General features: G+C 42.4%; 1 protein-coding gene across 3 annotated transcripts in view; it reads right to left on the reverse strand.

The window, feature by feature from the left end:
• Positions 1-23,688, reverse strand: part of lama5 (laminin, alpha 5) — a 115,362-nt gene that overhangs the window by 27,940 nt on the left and 63,734 nt on the right. The window contains exons 18-41 of one of the 3 annotated variants that reach the window (XM_037773185.1): positions 23,630-23,688; positions 23,483-23,535; positions 23,186-23,291; positions 22,998-23,097; positions 21,865-22,021; positions 18,555-18,684; positions 16,672-16,814; positions 15,346-15,449; positions 14,928-15,081; positions 14,636-14,799; positions 14,061-14,169; positions 12,710-12,807; positions 12,411-12,624; positions 11,205-11,331; positions 10,975-11,114; positions 10,383-10,498; positions 9,883-10,094; positions 8,984-9,185; positions 6,838-6,982; positions 6,585-6,725; positions 5,353-5,514; positions 3,659-3,766; positions 2,307-2,390; positions 223-453 (exon numbers count right to left, since the gene is read on the reverse strand). The exon at positions 23,630-23,688 is cut by the window's right edge and continues 41 nt beyond it. In XM_037773185.1, coding sequence (XP_037629113.1) covers positions 223-453; positions 2,307-2,390; positions 3,659-3,766; positions 5,353-5,514; positions 6,585-6,725; positions 6,838-6,982; positions 8,984-9,185; positions 9,883-10,094; positions 10,383-10,498; positions 10,975-11,114; positions 11,205-11,331; positions 12,411-12,624; positions 12,710-12,807; positions 14,061-14,169; positions 14,636-14,799; positions 14,928-15,081; positions 15,346-15,449; positions 16,672-16,814; positions 18,555-18,684; positions 21,865-22,021; positions 22,998-23,097; positions 23,186-23,291; positions 23,483-23,535; positions 23,630-23,688 — 3,259 coding nt within the window. Of the gene's footprint in view, positions 1-222; positions 454-2,306; positions 2,391-3,658; positions 3,767-5,352; positions 5,515-6,584; positions 6,726-6,837; positions 6,983-8,983; positions 9,186-9,882; positions 10,095-10,382; positions 10,499-10,974; positions 11,115-11,204; positions 11,332-12,410; positions 12,625-12,709; positions 12,808-14,060; positions 14,170-14,635; positions 14,800-14,927; positions 15,082-15,345; positions 15,450-16,671; positions 16,815-18,554; positions 18,685-20,337; positions 20,477-21,864; positions 22,022-22,997; positions 23,098-23,185; positions 23,292-23,482; positions 23,536-23,629 lie in introns of all 3 variants that reach the window. The other 2 variants (XM_037773184.1, XM_037773183.1) reach the window with 2 other exon arrangements.

The following is a 23,688-nucleotide window of genomic DNA, read 5'->3' on the forward strand; positions in this document are numbered from 1 at the left end:
CCTCCAGATCAGTGAATGTAAATGGGTTCTATGGGCACCCACGAGTCTCCCCTTTACAGACATGCCCACTTTATGATAATCACATATCACATAATCACATCAAAGTAGTGCCCAGGTTCTTCTTGGTCCACCTTATGGCTTAAAGCAGTCCCGATGCTTCATGAGATCATCTCAGCCTTTAAAAGCTTACGGGGGAAACAACACAGAGTTCTGGTCCCTCACCTGACACGAGTCTCCCAGGTAGTTGGCGGGACACATGCAGATCTCCACGTTGTTGGCGTGGCGACCGACGGGCATGGCCTCGGCGGCCTCCAGCACGGCGCCGCGCAGCGACACGGAGTGGGCCGACTGGGAGTGCAGGGCTCGGACCTGCAGAGACTCCAGACCGACCAGAACCATCATCAGCTCCTCCCGAGACACCGAGTTACCCGTCTGAGCGTGACGGAAACTTCCCTGTGAGGGAGGAACAAAGCATTTAGACTCCCCTGACAAAAAAGAAGTATACGAAGTAAACTTAAGTATAGTTCAAGTATATTCCCAAATATATATATATTAAGTATACTTAATATCAATGTTCTAGTAGTACTTTTTAGTTTATAAAAGCATACTTTTAAGTGTACTTTAAGAGTAGTACACTTTGAGTACACAACTAGTTTACATCCAAGTTGCATTTTGTTCTGCAACTATACTCTGAACTATACTACAAGTGAACTTATAGTTATACTATTAACCGTCGCTTTAAAGTATACTTTCAGTAAACGACTTGTTTCATAGTTTTTACTGCAAGTATACTTGTAAGTTTTCTTTAAGTTAACTTTTAGTACTTAGCCAGATATACTTTTCTGTATACTTGTCGGTATAAGCCAAGTATACTTAAGTATCATTTTGAGAAGTATATCTCTGATAAGGACCAGTTTGTGTTGGAAAGTCCTTTATTTTTTGTTAAAATAAAGTCTTCTGCTACTGTCCTGTTTTTATTATACTATAATTAATCCAATAATATTGTTTAACTTATCTGTTTCTCTCATGGTTATTATATTATAACGATACTCATCACCTTCATCTCCTCTAAAACATAAAACAGGAAATTGTCACGTAAACATCTCTTCAATCTGCACAACTTAGATTGGGGGAATAATCTTGGGCTTGTATACAAATGTACATCCCATCAGTAAGATATGCTTTGTGGTATCAGATGAAACTAAAAATGTCCGAAAACCTTCCAATAAAAAGTTTGAAAAATATTCGAAAAAAATGTCAGAAAAAATGTAAAAAAGAAAAAGTCTGGAAAATGTCTGCAAGAAAGGCAGAAGAAAAGTCAGATACTGGCATCATATGAAACTATAAAACCTGATGAATCCATCGGTACCAACCATGTCACACTAGCTGGTCACAAAGGAAGTTAAATAACGCTCCAAACTTACACTAAATTTTGGCGAGGAAAAACTGTCATGTCCATTTTCAAAGAGGTCCCTTGACCTCTGACCTCCAGATCAGTGAATGTAAATGGGTTCTATGGGTACCCACGAGTCTCCCCTTTACAGACATGCCCATTTTATGATAATCACATGCAGTTTGGGGCAAGTCATAGTCAAGTCAGCACACTGACACACTGACAGCTGTTGTTGCCTGTTGGGCTGCAGTTTGCCATGTTATGATGTGAGCATATTGTTTTATGCTAAATGCAGTACCTGTGAGGGTTTCTGGATCAATATCTGAGAAAGGTTACGTGATTTTTCTTTATATTCTAATGTTTGTGAGAGAGCATGGAAGCATCCCAGATTTATATTTTATTTAGAAATAACAATTTCTACAAAATCAACTAGTAGCCAAAAGCACCAATACGTCAGTTTTGAGAAACATATCAGACGTGGATCTCAAGTTATTTGTGAATCTCTGGTTCATCTCTGTTAAACTTGTATGACTCCAGGAAGAGCAACAGGGTGATAAAAAGGATAAATAAAGTATTTAAAGGACTCAGCTTACGGGTCTTACACATTATATAAAGCTGTAATATATGAATTCATGTTGTGTCTCAGCAGCTCTAGTTGGCCTCGTATAACCCGAGGACACCGAGCTGATAAATCTTCGGAGCTCTTGTTTCCATCTCAGGAAAAAAAACCCCGATGTGCCTCCGGTGATCAGCTCTGAAGAGTACGACAACAAGATACTGGAAAGAAGGGGGCCAATCCGACGTGTTGCTGCCGGCCTGCGCGTGTCGTGTTGTTAAATTCAGCTTCTCACATTAATCTTTACTGGCTCGTGAACATGCAGCTTCAACGACCCTCCACGGCGTCTAACTTTACCTCCACCATGTGAACTATCCCCAGGTGAGGCTCCTCAGGTGACGAGTACTCTCTCTCCATGAACACCAACGTCATCTGGTTCCCCTGCAGCAGGAAGGAAACACCGTGAGGAGTGTGTGTGTGTGTGTGTGTGTGTGTGTGTGTGTGTGTGTTGCTAAAAGTAACTTTAAGAAATTTTGGGCTGATCACACATCAGTATTTTACTAAATTACCAACGTGTAGGTTTAGTTTTGGTTGCTGCCAATCACTGAAGTTGAAGAGTATTTCTTAATAAAATAATATTATTATATTTCTTGGTCTAAATTCACACTTGAGTAAACTAATGCACCAACTCTCTTCTCAGATGTTTAGGTAAATGTATGAATGTCAGTTTGAGGGATATTTTGTTGTTGCTAAAATAAATATAAATGAAGTTTAAAACCAGCAGCATAAGACTTTAGTTTTTTTATGGATCGTGATAAAACACCGCAGGATATTTTATGGTTAATTCTTTAAGCAAAAACATATTTAAAGAAGGAAGATCAGTACTTAGGTTAAAATCCTACTCACAGCTGGCAGAAAGGCCATTATAAGAAAATGGCCTGTAGCGGACACCCCCAGACTTAGTCAATGGTTAGACATAGTACAGGGAATATTTGTGATGGAGAAAATGACTTATTCTCTAAGAGTGAAAGAAGATGAGTTTAACAGAAAATGGGAAAAATGGATTAGGTATAGACATAAAGACATAAGCACTGTATAATTGTATTGTCAAAACTGTAAGTTATTGGAAAATGTTTTAATAAGAAAATAACCCTGTATACTGCATCATCAATTGTAAACTGAACCCCTCACTGCACTGTTGCAAGTTTCGTTGTTTTATTTGTGTTTTATTTGTGTATACAAAAAAGCAATAAAAACTAAAGTGACAAAAAAAACAAACATATTTAAAAGTGGTGCCCAGGTTTATCGTGATTCATCTTTTGACTTAAAAGCAGCTCTGATGCTTTTGGGAAACACCTCTTAAGAGCTAAAAGGATTTATCTTTAAATAATACTCTCTTTGTATGTACATGCATGTTTGTGTTTTGCCGAGTCAGTCGTTTGCGTGGTGTGTGAGTAACTGAGGTCTGAGTTTTTATGTTTCTCCAGGTTGTCTGTGTTTAAGTGTTTTGTATGAGCAGGTTTTAATGTTGTTCATTTATGTGTTGTCTGTTAGTTTCACTAGCACTGTCTTGCTGCTATCTCCCAGGTCTCCCTTGTAAAAGAGATCTTTGATCTCAATGGGAATAACCTGGTTAAATAAAGGACAATAATAAATAGTGTGTCTCGTGTCTGCGATGTGATACGGAGTTATATTAGTGTGTTTTATACCTTGAGGATGATGTCAGGCCTGGAGGCTTCAGCAGGCAGAGACAACACGTCGCCTCTCATCGTCTGAGTGTGGAGACGATACCTCAGATAACCTCCGTACGACGAGACCTGAGCAAACGGGGAGAGAAGGTACAGTAGTTTGAGGAGATACTAAGATGAAAAAAACAAACATTAAAACAACAGCTTTCTCCATAAAGGGCTGTCAACACATTATAACAACTGAAATCTAATTAACTCCAGATATAAAGTAAATTATCATGGCGTATTGGTGTATTGTGATAGGATATGTGTGTTGTATGATGTGTATTTTATTGTATTTCCATATTTGTAGTGTATTGTGGTTCTATCATATAGAAAGCTGTATATTTTAATTACACTGTACATGTGAAAGCCCAACTAGGGACAAGAGTTGAAGATTAGCTGTAATCTCTGTGCAGCTCATCAGCTTCATGCCCTTTAATGGAACTATGTTAATATGCATCGTCCCTATCTGATAAAATCTAAATCAAAGGAGATGAACAGCCATGAAGCAGGAAGTAGAGACTGAACAGCAGACAGAATGCATCTTAATCCAGACAACAAGGGATCACATTCAGACTGTAAAAGTCAAACAGAAATCAGATCCGAGGCCTTCGTCTCCATGGCGACCGTGCAGGTTTTGGCACAGCCATCATTTGAAGCTGGTTTATGGAGCGTAACGGGATCATCGGCCCGCAGACCGACGCTGGTGGAATCACACATGAAAGATTGAAACGTGGAGACGCTGATCTGGATCCAGACACCTCGTCTGAGCCGCTGGATCAACAGGGGGGATCATTTGTTTATATACTATAGGTGTGTGTGTGTGTGTGTGTGTGTGTGTGTGTGTGTGTGTGTGTGTTGGTAGGCTATATTTGTCTATATTAAAGCTGCAGTAGGCAGAATATTTTTGGCATCATAGTGCAAAATTCCCATAATAACACTCTGATTCATAATCTCTCTCTCTACATGTGTCTTGTTATTGCATTTTATTTATTTTGTTGATGAATCCACATCTTGGCATCGATAAGAAACATCCTCAGTCAACCATAAATACAGATGTGATGAGATGGAGATTAAGAGCACTGATGACGCCACTAAAGGCTTAACGTTGTCTCAGTTTGCCTGATCATGCCTGACTTGTTATTATAATCACTGAAGCTGTTGGTATGTATCTCATAAATGTGCTGTAGTCAGAGTGCCAGTATATTTAACACACCGTCAGTCAGTGACCTCTGAAGAACAGAAATCCTCCTATGATGCAGAAAAATATCTTTACTTCAATAAAGTGTGAACATATGAAATATGAGTGTAAATTAAGTTTATATAAACGTATATTTATAATCTCGCTACCCTCAAATTGACCATGAGGGACGAATAAAGTATTTTAAATTAAAGCAACTACAGGGAACTTTCATTTTGTGTTGTGTCTCTGTGGACAGAATCGGTATTGTTTCCGAGCACCAGAGTCCGTTTAGAAAACCTCTCATCTTACTGCAGCCGGGTCTGACAGTCCGCCCGCCCAGTCCTGGTACTGGTTCTCCCATGCCTCCCTTCCCCTCCAGCGGGCCCAGTAATACGGCCGGACCTCCAGCAGCGTGGCGTCGGCTGGAACTTAAAACTCAAATCCTACTCCCCCCCCCGTCCACCTTCAGAGGTCACCTTTCCCCTCTCACCTTGTCTCCCAGGTATGTCTTTGGTGCGTGCCAGTGGAGGTCCTGGTAGACATCGGGCACGTCGCTGAGGTCGGCCTCGACGAGGTCCTGACCCGGATACACCGCGACCGGCACTTCCTGTCTGTCGCCTCCAAGCAGCACCCAGCCCTCCATGTTCATCACCTACAGGACGGGAGGAAACGGTGAGAGAAGACATCAACACAGTAGTTCACAAACTGATGACAGATGTTTGATTCTGTAAAATCTAAACATTTTAACATGAGTAATTCATATTAATAAAACTTTATTAATTCCGAGTGTTGATGATAGTCAGCAATGAATCAAGAGAAGTTCAACAGCAAAACAAGTGAGTGAAATATCAGAATAATGATCATCTATTTTGATAATTGATTAATTATTGCTCCATTATGAAGATCTGCTGTTTTTCTCTGTTTATATCAGTTTAATTATTTATATTTTGGGGGTTTTGGACGGTTTAAAAAGACATTTAAAGATGTCACCTTGAGCACTGAGAAACTCACATTCCTGCCATCGTATAGACAAAACTACTGTTTGATTAATTGGGAACATAATCTGAATACTTTGCAGCAAACAAAGCAGTTCATCCAACAGCAAAACTCCCAGATTTGTATTTTAAAGGAATACTTCACCCACAAAAGGATCATTAGTATATTAAGTACTCACCCAGTGTTACCTTGAATTCATGAAGAGAACTTAGTTTTTCTCTCAACGGTGATCAAAAAACCCTAAATGCATCTTCGCTAAAACTTTACTATTTAAAATACTTCGGACTCCCGCAGACGAGTCACGCGTCTGAGCAACACTGAGCCTGTTCATGTGGAAGTGTTTTAATAGTGAAGTTTTAGTGAAAATGCGTTTGTGAAGTAGTGAGCATACGACAGGATGAATGAGACCTGGATTATACTGCACCAGATGTGTGAGAGTTTGTAAACAGATGTTTTCATACAGTTTATTTTTCTCAGTGCTGTTGTTAAAGGCAGCGCTCGTTTACTTCAATTTGATTTTTGATTCTCCGTTCACCGTGGAGGCATGAGAGAAAAACAACGTTTACTCCACGGATTCAAGAACATCCGAGGGGAGGAACTGATTTTATAAGTGAAGTATTCCTTTAAGACGAAGTTTATGAAAGACATCCTGCTAACAGACACAGAGGAAGTGTGGTGATGACAACGTGGTGATATAACAAACTTTAAATGAACAAACAGGAGTACCTCGGTGCGTCTCTTGTCGGAGCTGCGACAGCGGTCGGTGGCTCCGAAGCAGAAGCAGCTGGTGCAGCCCTTCGGGTTGGTCGGGTCCAAGTGGAATGTACCGACTCGGCACTGATCGCACCGGGAACCCTGGACGTTCTCCTGCAGGCAGAGGACAGGCGGCGGGTTAGGACACACTGTGAGTGCAGGAGGACGTACAGTGTGTGTGTGTGTGTGTGTGTGTGTGTGTGTGTGTGTGTGTGCGCTGCCCCACCTTGCAGAGACACCGTCCTGTGAAGGAGTCGCACACTTCCTCTTCGGTTCCCGCCTCGTTGCAGTCACATGGTCTGCAGTTGGGGTAACCGTAGAAACCGGGAGCGCAGCGGTCACACTGGCGGCCAACGACGTTGTCCTTACATCTGTACAAAAAAACAAAACAATCAATCAATCAAAATGTTTATTGTATTTCAATCTTGTAGGAGATGAAAGGTTTATTGCTCCCAATTATCCATCAGGAGCGACTGATTCCTCATCAACCTGCCGACTGCAGGGTGTTCATACCAGCTGGCAGGATCTGCAGAGATTACAGCCTTCAGGGCAGAGAAATACTTTGAGCTTTACATCCTGGTCTTGTCCGGACAGAGCCGACACATTCCTCTGTGTGTGTGTGTGTGTGTGTGTGCGTGTGTGTGTCTGTGTGTGTGTTTGTGTGTGTGTGAGGGAGGGATTATAGTGATTTCAGATATCTTGACTTCCTCGATGCTTACAGCAAAGACCGACAGAGATAGACAGAAGGAAGCGGTGACAGATGATGGAAAGATGAGTTGACAGATGGTTGAGAAGACAGAAAAGACAGAAACAAACGACAACATCAAACAGATAGAGAACGAGGCAGACGTAAAGGATTAAACCTGCACAAATAGGACAAAAAAGAAACCGAGTAATTCTTAATGCACCTGAACTGTGCTGCCGTGCAGATAGCGTCTCAGTGCTCCGGTGTTACTTGCACCTATTGAAGCAGATATTTCGATGTAAATGAGCCTCGTTGCACAAACAGTCCATTTCACAAAGATCAGCTAACAGCCAAACGCAGTTACAGTGAAATGATTAGCATATTCAGAGAGTTGGTGGGAACTGAAGCACATTTATACCGACAGACCAAAAACGGTTTAATCTGTGCAACAACTGAAATGTAAAAACAAAGACTAAACGTGTCCATCTATAAAATGTAAAAGGTGCCGGTAGACGGCGCCCGGCTAGCTGTTTCCAGTCTTTATGCTAAGCTAATAATCACCATATTCACCACACAGACATGCATGAGAGAGGTATTGATCTTATCTGACTACGGACATTGTAGGTAAAAAAAAAAATAATAATTACGGAGCCGGACGAGGGGGAGAATATTCAGAGAAAAAAACTCCTTTTTTCCTGGATTACAATCCTTCATTTACGAGAAACAAACTCAGATATTCTCTGAGATTATAGAGTCGTACATTTACGAGAAAAAGGTGTGTTTTCTTGTAAATTCACGACTTTACTCAGAATGTTGATCCCCTCCCCCGGCTCTGTATATATATTATATTTCTTTTTAGCTACAACGGCCATAATAAGTTGTCGTAGAATTTGTGTATTTCCAAAATTCCTATTCCTATAAATCCTAAAATATTCCTTTAGATTTCAAAGTATGGGAGTTTCTCCCGCGGATAAGATGTGTTTATTCAGATTGATTATTGGAGGTAAAGACGGAGAACAGCTCGGTGAGAGGAGCGTTCGTCCCGTCAGCTGAATGAAGAGTTCATGTTGAAGTCTAAAGAAGAAAACTGTCACCAACTATTGATCCTTGTCAGAACCACGAGGGATAACGTTGTGTGATAAATGTGAAGAAGATGCTGAGTGATTAGTGATAAATGAGGCTCATCATCATCATCATCATCATCATCACCATCATCCTGATCTGTAGACTGAAGGAGGAACATCAGAGATGAAGACGAGGATACGAGGACAGACAGCTGCTGTGTTGAGAGTTCAGTTTTAAAAGCTGCAGCTTTCACAGAACGCAGACAAGAGTTGGCAAGTAGAGCTGGCCGAATACACAGCAATCAACCCAGAGACAGAGAGACAGAGAGACGCAGCCAAGATCCTGTCAGGAGACACAACGGGCGAGAAGTAACTGCCTTTTTAGAGCAAACGGAGGCCTGACGTCTGAGGGCTGAACTCGCTGAACCCTGAATCTACCGCCACACCGTGTGGAGGAGCAGAGGAGGAAACAAAGTCTCTGAAACTCAGATTTCCCTGAGAGAGGACCTCCACACCCCCGCTTTGGTTTAGAAATACTCCCTTTCTTAAGGTCTCCAGGTTGTAAAGTCTGATAATATCGGCAGTAGTTAAATCTTTATTTCCTCCGTCTCGTCTCATCGTACCTGCACTGTCCGCTGAGGGTGTCACAGTTGACATCGGGGGAGTCGACGCCCGGCCGGGAGCAGTTGCAGACCTCGCAGCCGACCACCGGGTGGCAGCCGAACGTCTGCGGCTCACACACGGTGCATTCTGGGAGCAGAGTCCTCGGAGGGCAGATACACTCGCCGGTCACCGGTTCACATAACCTTGTACCGCAGTTACAGGCTGGAGGGAAGAACGGATAGTTAGTAACCGATAATACTGAAACACTTCAGAGACAGACGGAGGGAGGAGAAGGAGCGACAGAAACAAATCCACTTTTAATGTCTGTTTTGAGTTACAGCAGCTACAACACATCAGACATGTTAATAAAGCTACATCCACACTAATAGGTTTTCATTTTAAAACAGCATGTATGATTTATTATTTTAATAATAAATAAAAAATATTTTAATTTTAAAGATGTTTTTACCACGTTGATGGTGAATGATATATTATTTTAATAATAAATAAAAAATTATCTTAATTTTAAAGATGTTTTTATTAGGTTAATAATAAATAAAAATAAAATTTGTATAAATAAAATAAAAAAATATATTTATTTGTTACATTTTGTTTTACAAAGTTAGTAAAGTAATGTTTAAGTCCAGCCTGATGTTTCCTGTTACTGTTGTTACACAAAACAGAATGATCCCAGTCACTTCCACTCAGTGAGAGATATAGCTGATTAGTTAAACACTGGTGTCGGATCGGTACTCGGTATCGGCCGATACCCAAAGCCCAGGTATCGGTATCGGTATTAGGACTTCCTACCTCTATCTATTGTTGTTAAAGATGATGATTTAGAAGTGTGTAGTGTAGCAGCAGCCATGACAGACTCATGTTTCCTATCTGACATTCATTTAGCCAATCAGACACTCACGTCTGCAGTTGGGGAACCCCCAGTAGCCCGTGGCACACATGGCGCAGTCTCGGCCGATCACGTCGGGCCTGCAGCGGCACTGGCCACCGAACGGCTCGCAGGTGTCGCTCTCGGCTCCGACCTCGTGGCAGGCGCAGGGCATCGCCCCGTTGTTGAAGAAGGCCGACAGAGACACCGCCGAGCCGAGGCAGAACGGAGAGGCGGCGGAGGGACTGGAGGGGCGAGGGAGGAAGAGGAGGGAGGAAGAGGAGAGAGGAAGAGGAGTCCTTCAGTCACATATTGCAGAAGCACGTTGATGTGAACATTTTCACTATCTTTGACAATAAGTACATGTAAAGATAGTATGACTTGTATTCAGCAGCGTGTCTCTACTCAACATGTCATCTGAATTCACTGGCTGAGGAAAGCACCACAACTTTAAATTCATTTTCCTTCATCACTATGTGGGTGTTTTTTAGTAATATGAAAACATGGTTGCAGATTCAGCTGTGATTACTGACTTGATGTAGAAGCTGTTTTGTCCACAGTTGCTGATGAAGTCGTACGATTTATCCAGAGGTTCCTCGTTCAGGTAGCTGGAGCTGTAGCTCGTCTCAGGAACAACCAGCACATAGTCCTGCAGAGACACAGCACAACACGGAGGGGCAAAGGTTCTTCATTTGGTGCATTAAGATTTTGGAGAAATTTAAGTGAAGGAAATAATCACATATTAAAACAAATAATATGTAAATATATAAGATTTATAAGAGGTGAACTCATATAAAGAATGGCAATAAAAGAACAAACTGAAGTTAAAACAGATCCAAGGAAGAGGTGGAGGAGGAGAAGGAGGAGGAGAAGGAGGATGAGGAGGAGGAGGATGAGGAGGAGGAGGATGAGGAGGAAGAGGAGGAGGAAGATGAGGAGGAGGAGGATGAGGAGGAAGAGGAGGAGGAAGATGAGGAGGAGGAGGATGAGGAGGAAGAGGAGGAGGAAGAGGAGAAGGAGGGGGAACCTAAAACCTAAAGTTGTTTCTGAAGAGGCTCCAAAGAGAGGAACTGAAATCTAAGGAGAATGAGAGGAGAGAAATGAAAGCAGGGCGGGAACACTAACCAGCCACAGCGTCTTGCCAGCAGGTATCTGCACTGTGAGGAAGACCTCGTGGTCCGTCACGTCCAGAATGATCTGGTTCTCAGAGACCAGGACGTTCCGACAGCCGTACGCGTGGGGACAGAAGGAGGCGTTGGCGTGGCCTGAGACGCAAAACAAAAACACATGAATCCATCTATTCCTGTTTATTAATCATCTTTATTTAAATGCATTCATTCTGATTATACTCTCACCCTGCCAGATCCGTCCTCCGTTAATGTAAACCTGCACGGGATAGCTGGGGTGGAGAGGCTGGTGATAGTGGAGGATGAAGACGTAGCGCCCCAGGGCGTGGACCCGGGTCGAGTACACCGCTGCATTCTGGGTAAGGAGATGAGAAGTTCAATGTGTTCCTGTAACTGAACCTCAGCGTGGATTCACTCCTCACAGATAAGAACCGCTCAGGAAACGGTCAATGATGAGTAATAAATGTCCACCGTGGTGAGGACCTGCTGGCTATCACAGGTCTGGTTCCTTTACCCATAAAGCTTTGCAGTAGTAGTTAGACAAGAATATACCTTAAATAGTTCCTTTTCACTAAACAGACCAAACAAAAGCAGTAAAATCTGCAGGGCTGCTTCCTCTCAGTCGGTCATGGTACGAGTCCACAGCCTCCGTGCTTTCCACGCTCCCCATTCATTGTCTATGTAAGCAGCCGCGCAATGCATTCTGGTAGCGTGGCGTCGCGATTCCAGAGACTAGGCGTCACGACGCCCGCTCCTCATTTGCATAAAGTTGAGGGCTCGTCTACTTTATGCAAATCAAGGGCGTCTGACGCGACTCGCCGCCTCTCCAAACTCCCGATAATCTTTTAAAATAAACGTTGTTGATCTTAAATAAAGACAGATTCAGATTATTTCTCAAATGTTTTCAGAAACACATCTCAGTGAACTATTTACGTGAAATAAGAGAAGAGAGTTTCCAAACGAGCCTCCATACTGGTTCCGGTTTGAAAGCTGGGAGCAGCAGCCAACGGCGGGAAAGCGTTCGTCCAATCAGGAGCCGAGTGCCTTGTTTCTAGGGGCAGCACACCAAGCGTCCAATGCTGGGAAGCGCCGCGTCCCCTCGCGATACAAAACGCCCCTGTGGGCACGTGCCATCAGCCCACTAATGGGTCGTATTGGTCGATTTCGTTAGTTGTTTTTTAATGCTTATTTCATGCTGAATGATTTACTTCTAAGACACTTCTGAGCACATCTCTGATTTAAAGCGGTGCTTTTTTGTAATTCTTTGTGGAAAAACTCTTTGATTTTTCGATTAAATCAACGCCTCGATTAATCGACAGAATCGTACGAGTGTTAGCCGAAAAATCTGTGGACCTGAAAGCAAACAGCTCCGAACACAACGACTGTGAACACCAGATCCAACATCTTAAATAACATCTGCATCAGCGTCCGTACCTGCAGCGAGTCCAGCCTGACGTGGTCGCCGCTATCCGCTCCGTGGGGAGGTCTGTCTCCTCCCGTCCAGGTCGGCTCGTCCCTCTGGTGGACGGTCAGGGGAGGAGGTGCTGCGGGGGACGCGAGGACGGACTCCTGCATGGACGAGCTCTGGCCCTCCTTCAGGACCAGCGAGTCTGACGGCGTCTGGAAGCGCGAGGGGACGCAGGACGAGCTACAGAGACAGAGGGAGGAGGAAGACGGTTTAGAGAGGTGTGTGAATATTCATAAAGTACAGTTATTATTCTATGTTACTGTACCTGTCGGGGGAGAACTGCCCGTGAGCGCCGAGGCAGTGGACTTTAGGCTCAACGTGCTCCATGGTGAACTGCTCTTTAGGCACCAGGAACACTTTGTGCTGAAGACAACGAAGAAACACAGAAACATCATCAATCAACAGACAGTTAATCAGTGTTTGTTCAGATGGTTGATCAAATCATTTACAAAATATAATTATATGTATAAATATATATATATATATATATATATATATATATACATATAATTATATATATAAATATATATATATATACATATATATATATATATGTATATATATATATATACACATGTATATATATATATATACATGTGTATATATATATATATATATATATATATATGCAAAATGTGTAATTTTAAGAGATTATTTGGGCAGTGGTTAAATATTGAGCACTTTTATATCAATATTTTTGACATTTTATCTGCTAAATTATTAAGTAGTTAATGACTCAAATCAACCATTTGATTAACTGATTTAAAGAAGCATTACTCTGGTAATGTGTCTTATTGAGTGACTTGTGACAGTTACATGTATAATTAAAAAATCCATTTAAAAAATCCATTTTAAGTAATTTCCTTCGTCCTCCGTCTGTGTAATTTATAATAAAACATATGTTTTTTATGGGAGACAACTCAAAACGTAGGCTCACTTTCTAAACATCTTGAAAATCTCTTTAATGCTCTAAATCAGAGGTCAGCAACCTGCGTCTCTTCAGCTCCTCTCCAACGGCTCCAAGTGGATCTTTAAAAATGGAAATGAATAACTGTTCTTTGTTTACATTTTCATTTTTATTTATCCTTGTTGTAGGTCTATGGTACGACGGTATAACGGAGTATTAGGGCCACATCGAGGGAAAATAATAAATCGGAGATTTAGAGAATAGAGTCATAATATTATAAAAAAGTAATTTTACGTGTTATTTTCTTTTTTCTCGTTAAGTTACGACTTTATTCTCGTAATATTCTGACTTTATTCTGTAAATCTCAGATGTTGTTTCCCTCAATGTGGTCCTAATACTCTGTAGTCCATTGTCTCTTTGGCCCTCACTGCATTAGACTTATATACTATATACTTAGACTATAAACTGAGTTACCTTCATCACAATGACCACATGTTTTGCGGCTCCAGACAGATTTGTTTTGTTGTTGTTTTTTTTGTCTAAAATGTCTCTTTGATAGTAAAGGTTGTTGAGCCCTGCTCTAAACTATTTAAGGACAGATGAACCTTCCATGTTTACAACTAATCTCCAGCGTGCCCGTCACGTGACCGCTGCGCTCTGGGTCGGTCGATCATGTGACGTCGTGGGTTGCTGCTGCCGCTGCTCTCACCAGGAAGAAGCTGGCGCGGTCGGAGACGAGCTGGATCTCGGTGTTGCCGGGGAGCGAGAAGACGGCCACTCTGTTCTGTCCATCGATGGCCACGACTCGACACAGGAAGCTACACAAACACACACACAGACACACACACAGTGATTAAGAGCTGCTGACAGACGGCGACAGTAAACTGTGAACCAGCTGAGTCCACACATTACAGCAGAACACACACAGACGGTCCACTGCAGCCGGAACAAACACAGCGTCCTCTTTTAAGGTTTCATCCTCCTGTTGTCTATCAGTTGAGCTCTAATTGTCTTCTTGGGTTCATTTTAAACTGTTATTTTGCATCATATCCACCCGTCTAATGGGAAAATGACTGGCTGTAAAATGATGCCTAGTCGTGGAGTTCTTGCCTTTAAATTTCATGTAAAAAGATGTGACTGTGTTCAGTGAGTGTTGAGCTTCTAAATGTGCAATATAAGGTATCTGATTTCTGTTGTATATCGTGTTAGAAGGTTGAGAGGTAGCAGGTACCACAACAAACTGGGATGTCATAAAGCATTTCATCTTCTTCTTCTTCTTTGTACCTGTATTTGCAGTGCAGCAGGACGACGCGGTGCTCGTGTGTTCGTGCTCCCGGCATGTTTACAGCGACAGACAGAGTTTGTGGCAGTTCTTCCTCGCTGGAATATTCAACGACCAGAACGTAATCGCCCGCAGACGGCAGACGCCCTCGCAGCTCGACGCTGATCTGAAATCAAACAGTTATTAAAGCAGTTTTAGAGCGGTGAGCGTGAAGCTGTCTGGCCTCTCTCTCTCCCTCTCTATAAAACCAACAGACATAATGCACCAACATCTCTCCTTCCCCCTCTCTCTTACATCGTAGCCACTGCAGACGGCCATGTCGGGGTGGCGCGGGGTCACCCTCTCGGTCGGGCAGGGGCGCGGCAGGTGGTTGTCGTTGCGGCAGGTGGCATCGTTGCCGGAGATGGAGGGGAAGGAGTCCAGAGACAGATATCGGTACTGCAGACAGCTGCACAGACACACAGAGAAACAACAGACTTAAAGTTGCTTGTTGGGTTTTCAGGAAGGAAATCAATCAGAACTTTAATTAGATTTTGAATTACAACTTGACCTAAAATGATGCTTAGGTTGGTAGTAAGATTAGTTTTTGGTTAAAGGAATAGTTCAACATTGTGGGAAATATGCTCATTTGTTTTTCTGCCATGAGTTTGCTGAGAAGATCGAATCTCAAATCTGTACGGTAAATATGAAGCTAGTCGATGTGCATATTTACTTCTGGCTGGCGTCGGTCACAGAGCTGTAGGTGCACGGCTCAGTAACTCTGATCTGAAGGATGGGAGCTTCGTAGTAGGCGCTGGGCAGCAGCACCAGGTAATCCTGAAGGTCAAACAGAGCATAGATAAATACAGTGTTACTGGGTACATGAACAATAAAGACAAATTGAGCTGACGGGAGTTTTGGTGGATTAAACACGTATAATACACGACGATGGGCATGGGCGCCTCGTTATAGTTATATAAGATTAGTGACAGGTGAGGGGACGTATGGCAGGAACATTCTTATCTGATTAACACCTGAAAGTGACAATTCCTGCAAAATAGATCCTTCAACCATGACCAATAAAGCTCTAAGCTCTTTGTCCCGTTTGTGAACCTTTCAAAGGGTATTTTTTTTATTGATTATCAATAATGAATTAAAAAGTAACTGCACAGTGAAAAGATTTTGTTTCGCCCAATGCCCAACAAAAAACAGGAAAAGCAATTTGAGAAATAAAGGAAATAGAAAATTGATGAATAGGATAGGAAAATATAAATAAATAAAAATAGTAAATAAATAAAAAACTAATAATAATTTAAAAATATATAAATTAAATAAAAGCTATCCAGAGATTATTATAATAATATAAATAATAATAATAATACATTTATTTATATAGCACTTCTCAAAACAGATGTTACAAAGTGCTTCACAAGACAATAAAAGCAGATAAATAAAGTAAGAAAAAGGTAACTGATAAAACAGAACATCACAGAACATATTAATAATAATAAAAGTGGTAAAATGGTAGTTGATAAAACAAATATAAAGTATATATACATAAATGTGTATAAATGTACACATGCGTCCACAAACAGATGTATACATACATATATTTATACCCAGTCTTATACTATTAAATAAATGCGTTATTGTAAGTTATTGTAGTTGGTTTCTCAAAAAAATGTCAAGAAGGGGCGCCACAAAATAACTTTGTTTTATGCTCTTTGATCTTCGTTCAAATAGACGTAGTTTTTAGTTTCTGGCTGTAAGAGACTAGTTTTGTTTTGCCTGAACGCTCCACTTCCTGTGATGTCTTGCAAAATAAAGCCGTTTTACTTCTGGTGAAAAGCCTAAAAATTACAACCGCAGCGTACTTTATGCGTGATGTCGTGCCTCCTGCACGCCTCGCTTTAAACCAAACGGAGTACTTACAGATCTAATAGTGGGGGGTGCAGCTGCTCCGGCACCGATGTGTATGATGTATAAAAACAGGTGTGTTGTGTGTGTTGTATGTGTGTGTTTGTGTGTGTTTGTGTGTGTGTGTTTGTGTGTGTCTCACCAGCAGGATTCCCTCCGCCTCTATAACCACGGTCCAGGTTCCCGGGTTCAGGACAAACGGCTCCACAAAGTTGTTCTGGGGAACGTTGACAAAGGTCGGCTCCACGCTGGGAGCGAAGACGATCTGTTTGGACTGCTCCGAACCTAAAACAGAAACGTGTGGAGTGAGATATCTAAATACAATCAAAAGAGACAATCAGAGATCTGTTTTTGTGCTTAAACGTGAAAAGACTGAACTATATTTTGTGTGAAGTTAGGCCGCGTTTTTCTCAATTTTCGTGTTCAGGATTTTTTGGTCGGCTTGAACTCATGGCTCAATGACGCACTGGAGCGTGCTCACCGGCCAATCACAACCAAGTTGGTTAACTTGTTTTTTTTACCAAGTTATTGGTGTACAATTTATTATTTTAATAATAAATAAAGATTCTGTTATTTTTTAAGATTTTTTACGAAGTTGCTGGTGAATGATTTATTATTTTAAAAATAAATAAAAAATATTTTAATTTTGAAGATTTTTTACCAAGTTGTTGGTGTACAATTTATTATTTTAATAATAAATACAAATTTAATTTGTATAAATAAAATAGAAAATTGTATTCATTTGTTACATTTTGTTTTACAAAGTTAGGAAAGTCATGTTTAAGTCCAGCCTGATGTCACCTGTTGTTGTTACACATAACAGAATGATCCACTCAGTGAGGCATACAGATTATTAATTAAACACTGTTATCGGATCGGTACTCAGTGTCGGCCGATACTCAAAGCCCAGGTATCTGTATCGGTATCGGGACTTAAAAAGTCAGATCGGTGCATCTCTATCCATCGCTACTGTTGCAGCCATAAAACGGTGAATAAATTGTTTTGCGCGTCCAACCCTCCATGAAAAAGACTTGTTTCACTATAACAATTGAATAAATTTGGTTCGATAACATCTGGAAAGTTTTTATCACATTCAAGTTAGTACAGGGCTAAACCAGAAGGTCATGTCTAGAAGGTAACACCCAAGTTGCAAAGACGTCTGAAAACTCGCCGCCTGACGTCCTACCCTAAACTTAACCATCTTGCGAGAGTTTTGTAACTTTGAGGTTACCTTCTAGATACGACCCCGGTGGAAGTCTCTGGTGCGCATCCTGATATTCTGCAAAAGTAGCGTGCAGCAGTGAGATGGCCAGTGTCGTATATGTGATGGAATTTTCCATCAATTCCTCTCTTATTGGTGGAAAGGTCAGAGTGTTTGTCAGAGTGTCCCTCTGTTGACATTCTTGGGTTGGAGTCCTGTCTAGAGGAGCCACCGTTATCTGTACAGCTGTGCCTGTAGTGGAGACCGTGGAGCCAGTCGCTAGGGCAACCAGGGTCAGAGATGCCAGAGGAACGAAGTAAGTCATAACATGATAAGGGGTAAGACACTGAGCACCGGGGAGGAAGGACAGAGTTGTGAGGCCTTCACGCAGAGAGCATCTATTGTGGAGACCTGTCAATTCTCCTTGATCAAGCTTCAATAAACCTTCTTTTGTAAGACATCATCAGCTCCGGACCTCTTCCTTCCAAAGATAACTTGTGTATCAATTATTCCATCACAGTATATACTGCAACTGTACATTATTATTTTTGCCCTACCTGGACTTATCGTGAATACTGTAGATGCATTTGAGGAAGTAAATGTGAAAAGTGGGCAACATAACATAAATGAAGAACATTAAGCCATGTTTTAGAAAACTACATTAAAATGTTATAAAAACTTAAATTGTAGTGTAACCAAGAGTCAACAACTATGAACTGTGTTTGATTAATACAACAAAACACTCACACATCCATCTGGCCTGCTGCTGACACACAGTCAAACACACTCACACTGATGCTCTCCTGTGATTGGTGGACACCTACCTCTGCGGTTGACCTGATAGGCTGTTATTTTACCGTTGGAGGTGGCGCCCTCAGAGTTTACATATCTGAGGATGAAGCGAGTCAGATAGACGTCTGCCTCACTCACATAAACCTGAAGCTTCACTGCGGTCTACGGGGACGGGGTTAAAGAAGGGGATGAAGTGGGAGAAGAGGGAAGTGTGGAGGGGAGAAGATATGAATCCTCAAGTCTTAAATCTAAATCTGAATCTGTGGCCCTGAAGGTGAGAGAGGAGATCGAGGCCGAGGCCGCCAGCAGCAGCAGCAGCAGCAGCAGGTCAAAACCACCAACCAGCAGATACCTGACAGGAGCGAGGTGCGACGGACAGAATACAGGAAGGAGGAGAACGCAGATTTCCACCCAGGAATTAAGCCGTGTTCCAATCAAAGTCATAAAAATGGAAATCCAGGTCAGAAAAACCTCTGAAGGATTTTCTCTGCATAATAAAATGTCCTGAATGCAACGACTACGGCTGCATCACAGATATTTAGCAGGCTTTGCTGCTGCTCGCTGTGATATGTGTAGAATAATCTGTGCTGTTGACATTTTAAATTAGTACGTTTAAAAGAGGCGGGACCGAGTCATTGTTTTGTAAGTCACACTTAAAGCATCAGTAGGAGCAAATATTGTATGATTATAAAAAGTTATTGTTATAAAATGATCGCTATATCCTGACAGTTGTACATGAAAAAATCATGTTCCCCTGTGTCCTCCGGTGCTCCTAACGGCATCTGCAAGATTTCACAGACCAGAGGAAAACAAGCAGTCAGAGCTGATCTGAGGTCTGCTGTCCAGCTGCCGTCTATGAGAGCCGGCTGTCAATCACTCTGAACTCCGACCAAACGGTGAAACTAGGCAGCGCTGATCAAATATGAATCAATATCCTGTTACGTTAATGTCTATTTCTCTCCTCACATGTTCTCAGAATCATCTCATAGTGCACGGTTTAGCTGTTACATGAGAAAGTTTGTGACGCCGCCGCCATTGTGAAATCTGGTGAAGGAATGGCAGGTTCTGGTCACATGACCGGAGCTCAGCCAATAGGAACGCTCTCAATTAAATGACCTGTGATTGGCTAAAGTCTCCCGTAACGGGCTAGATGTTCTAAAGCCTGAAAACAGAGCCATGAGAAGGAGCAGAAGTCTAGTTATCTCTCACAACACTTGAATTACAATATGCTGAAAGGTTATTATGGGATTTTTGACCAATGATGCCAAAAATAGACTGACTACTGCAGCTTTAAGTCTCAAGTCTTTACACTCAAGTCTTTACACTCAAGTCTTTGCACTCAAGTCCCCAGTCCTAAACTCTATCAAGTGTTTTCAAGTCAAAAGGCTCAAGTCCACGTGAAGTCACGAGTCTCTGGTGTTAAAGTCAAAGTCGAGCTGCAAGTCTTTTTTTATTTTCTCTGAAGTCATCAAATGTGTGACTGGAGTCCACACCTCTGAGGTTCACACCATGATGATGATTCCAGCAGGAATTCTGACTTGGGATCTGAATTTATGACTTATATCTTTGGACCACAGCTGAACTCCTGAGCGAAGCACGGAAATCAGTAGATAAGAGGTGAGACGGTGCAGCTTTCTTTACTGCACTGCCTCTGGAGGGATGGAGGGATGGAGGGATGGAGGGATGGAGAGATGGATGGATGGAGGGATGGAGAGATGGAGGGATGGAGGGATGGAGGGATGGAGAGATGGAGGGATGGAGGGATGGAGGGATGGAGGGAATGAGGAAAGACAGATATCCCCTCCCGGCACTCACAGTTACCACAGTAGTAGCTCCAGCCGTCCTCTATGACCGACACCCGGCCCCGGACATCCGAACCCGCCCTGTTGGCGTAGCGTAGCACCACGTGGAAGAGGTCCGGAGAGCTGACCGACACCGACAACAACACTTTGGACTGCCGAAGGACCGGCGAGCAAGGCAGCAGGCAGAGAGAGAGAAAAGAGAGGTGGAGGAGACGATGGAGAGGAGGAGGAGGAGGAGGAAGAGGAGGAGGAGGAAGAGGAGGAAGAGGAGGAGGAGGAGGAAGAGGAGGAGGAGGAAGAGGTATAGGGAGACACAGGAAGGAAATAAAGAGAGGATGGAGGGAGGAAAGAGAGGGGTGGAGAAAGGGAGTGGGAGAGATGAAGCAAAGGAAAGAAGGAAATTAACAGAGAGGAAAGACAAGGGTAAAGAGTGTAAGATGAGTAGATGAAGGCATGATGGGGGAGACAAAGTAGAACGGAGGAAATAATGGATGAGAGAGGAGCAGGAAATATCAAGTATGGAGGTATGGAAGATTAAAGTGGAGGAAGAAGAAAGATAGAGAAGTGTGATAAGAAGAGGAGAGTAAAGATCAGAGAACATGTGAGGGAGAGAGGGAGAGAGAGAGGGAGGGAGGAGAAGAGAGTGGGGAAACACCAACACAAAAAGAGAAAGCGAGCCAAAAGGAAGTATTTAATACCGTCACCGTCACCACACAAAGAAAATACTTTAACCCCCCAAAACACAAGACAACACATTTCTCTTTGGATTTCCACGTCTCGGCACAAAAGTCCATGAAAGCTCGGACGTAGTTAAGTTGAGATCCTGAAGATTCACTTAATGCATGTGCAATATATGCATGTTTTAATCTTTCTGTTTTTATTTATTCTTTTGATTCTTCACTTTGTTGTGAAGCATTTTGAAGAACTCACCCTGTATGAAAGGTGCTTTATAAATACATTTTATTATTATTATTATTATTATTAATAACAACAAGTGGGTGAAATGAATTACATGAAAAGCTTAATATTTCAGATCCATATTGAGACTAGGAATACCAGTTCTGTCAACTACTGCATCAACAGAGGTAGAAGTCAAAGTTTAATCATATAAAATGTCCTCTGAAGGTGTAATATGTGCTGAGAGGTGATTCTACCAACGAGAGCTATCCCTTCTAATGTCCATGTTCATGCAGGAGGAGCAGAGATGACGGGCCACAGTCACAAACATATGTAATGCATACTATAATACACATCATTTATAAGAAAAACACATATAAAAAGACATTTTAAATATTTAACTGGAGTATTAGAAAACAAATCTGTGAGGTGACAACATATGATGATCTGGAGTATTGATATCTCAAACCGGAGTCTATAAATGTACCGTCAGTACCACATTAATAATAAACATTATTAGATTCTTTAAAGCTTCAGTTGCATAAAAAAAAAACGCCTATCTGTATCTTTACTCCATCGGTGCAAGATGTTGTAATATCCTACTAACGCATGAGTGTCTAAAGGTCAAAGGTGACGTTCCTACCTGGATGGGGGACATCTGAGCGTAACCCCTCCAGCTGAAGTCTGGGAACTCCAGAGGGTTGTAGCCGAATCGCACCGGTCGGCCATCCAGCACGGTTCCCTCCTCGATCTCAAACTTCAGATGGTGGAGGTCTGGGAAGTAATGATCTGGACGAGGTCTGCAGACACAGCGAGATCCAGTTAGAAGGTCAGAGAGCTAAAGGAGAAACTAGAAGGTCTGGATGAACACTTTAATAAAGTTATGTTGTCTCATTTCTCTTTATTCACTCATTCCTTTATTTATGTGTTGAAAAAATGTTCTTAACCGATAACCGACCCTCGTTTACCGATTATTACCCGTTAACCGACAAGATTTGTGCCTCGCATGCAGCGGTGTACCAGCTGCAGGAGCACAACAGATAACTGAGTCTCCAGTTCACCGTCCGGGAGCGTTAACTTAGCAGCTACGGTGCTGCGTTCACTGTCTCCAGTTCACCGTCCGGGAGCGTTAACTTAGCAGCTACGATGCTGCGTTCACTGTCTCCAGTTCACCGTCCGGGAGCGTTAACTTAGCAGCTACGATGCTGCGTTCACTGTCTCCAGTTCACCGTCCGGGAGCGTTAACTTAGCAGCTACGATGCTGCATGTAGTGTCGCGGACATGCAGCCACTTTCCCAGTAAAAGTCTCCACCGCACATTTATTTTAGTTTAGCAGGTTGTCAGCTGTGTGTCTGCCCGGATTAACTTTAGCGAGTGTCCAACAGACCGTGTGTGTGTTGGTGGTGAGTGTGAGGTTGTTGGTGGCGTTCTAGCTGTGATCGTAGGTGTAGCAGTGTGGACAGTTTATTTGTCGGTGAATAAATGCTATGAAACTACAACTCCTCCGCTCCGCTCAAGAGAGCTGGAGAGACCGGAGCCGACTTCCTGTATCCTGCAACTCTTAAGATGAGCTGCTCAGCTTTTGAGTTAATTATTAACATTTCTTTTAACCGTTTTATCCGATAGCGTTAATCGGTTATGCATTTGTTGTGAAAGAAATGGAAAAATGAAGGCCACTAATCATCCTGACGAGTCTTAATGTTCTGCAATCAAACTGAATATCGTCCTAATTAAATGAATAACTTGATATTGATGTTAGTCTGTTGTGAAACTCACAGATTACACTTCGGTCCCTCCACGTTGGGTCTGCAGCGACAGCGGCCGTTCCTCTCTCCACAAGACTGACCTGCCGAACCTCCGATGTCACACTGGCAACCTAAACACACACAACACACACACACACATGTAAACACAAGACGGCCGCATCCCAGCGGTGAAACCAAGAACTGAAGACGTGCCCTCACCCTGGCAGCCGAAGTAGTTTTGTTCCTGCAGGTTGTAGTAGCCGTCTTTACAGGTGGAGCAGGTTCCACTGCAGGCGTTGGGTTTACAGTGACACTGACCGGTTTCCTGTCAGAAACAAGGAAGACATTATTACTATTAGTAGAACAGGAAGCATGAGACTGATCTTACAGGGATTATATGATGAAACAAGCCAGTCAATACTCATATCGTCTGTTTAATAACATGCATCACCTCTAGAGGAGGGAACTACAGTATAAATGAATATAGACTGAAGAACTGCAGGTTCATTTGCTCACCTGTGCACACTCTGCAACGCCGCTGATGGTACCTGCAACGTTACACTCACAGTCTGCAGGAGGAAGAAGACAAACAGTCTTTATGAGCTCTGTTTACTGGACTCAGACCAGTGAAACATACTGTATGTGAGATGTTGTTTCTCTTACTGGTGCATCCATCAGGAGTGTCTGGGGAGAGGTTCCAGTACAGAGCTCTACACCGGTCA

The sequence above is a fragment of the Sebastes umbrosus genome, chromosome 6, assembly GCF_015220745.1.
Source record: "Sebastes umbrosus isolate fSebUmb1 chromosome 6, fSebUmb1.pri, whole genome shotgun sequence".
In the NCBI taxonomy this organism is placed as follows: Eukaryota; Metazoa; Chordata; class Actinopteri; order Perciformes; family Sebastidae; genus Sebastes; species Sebastes umbrosus.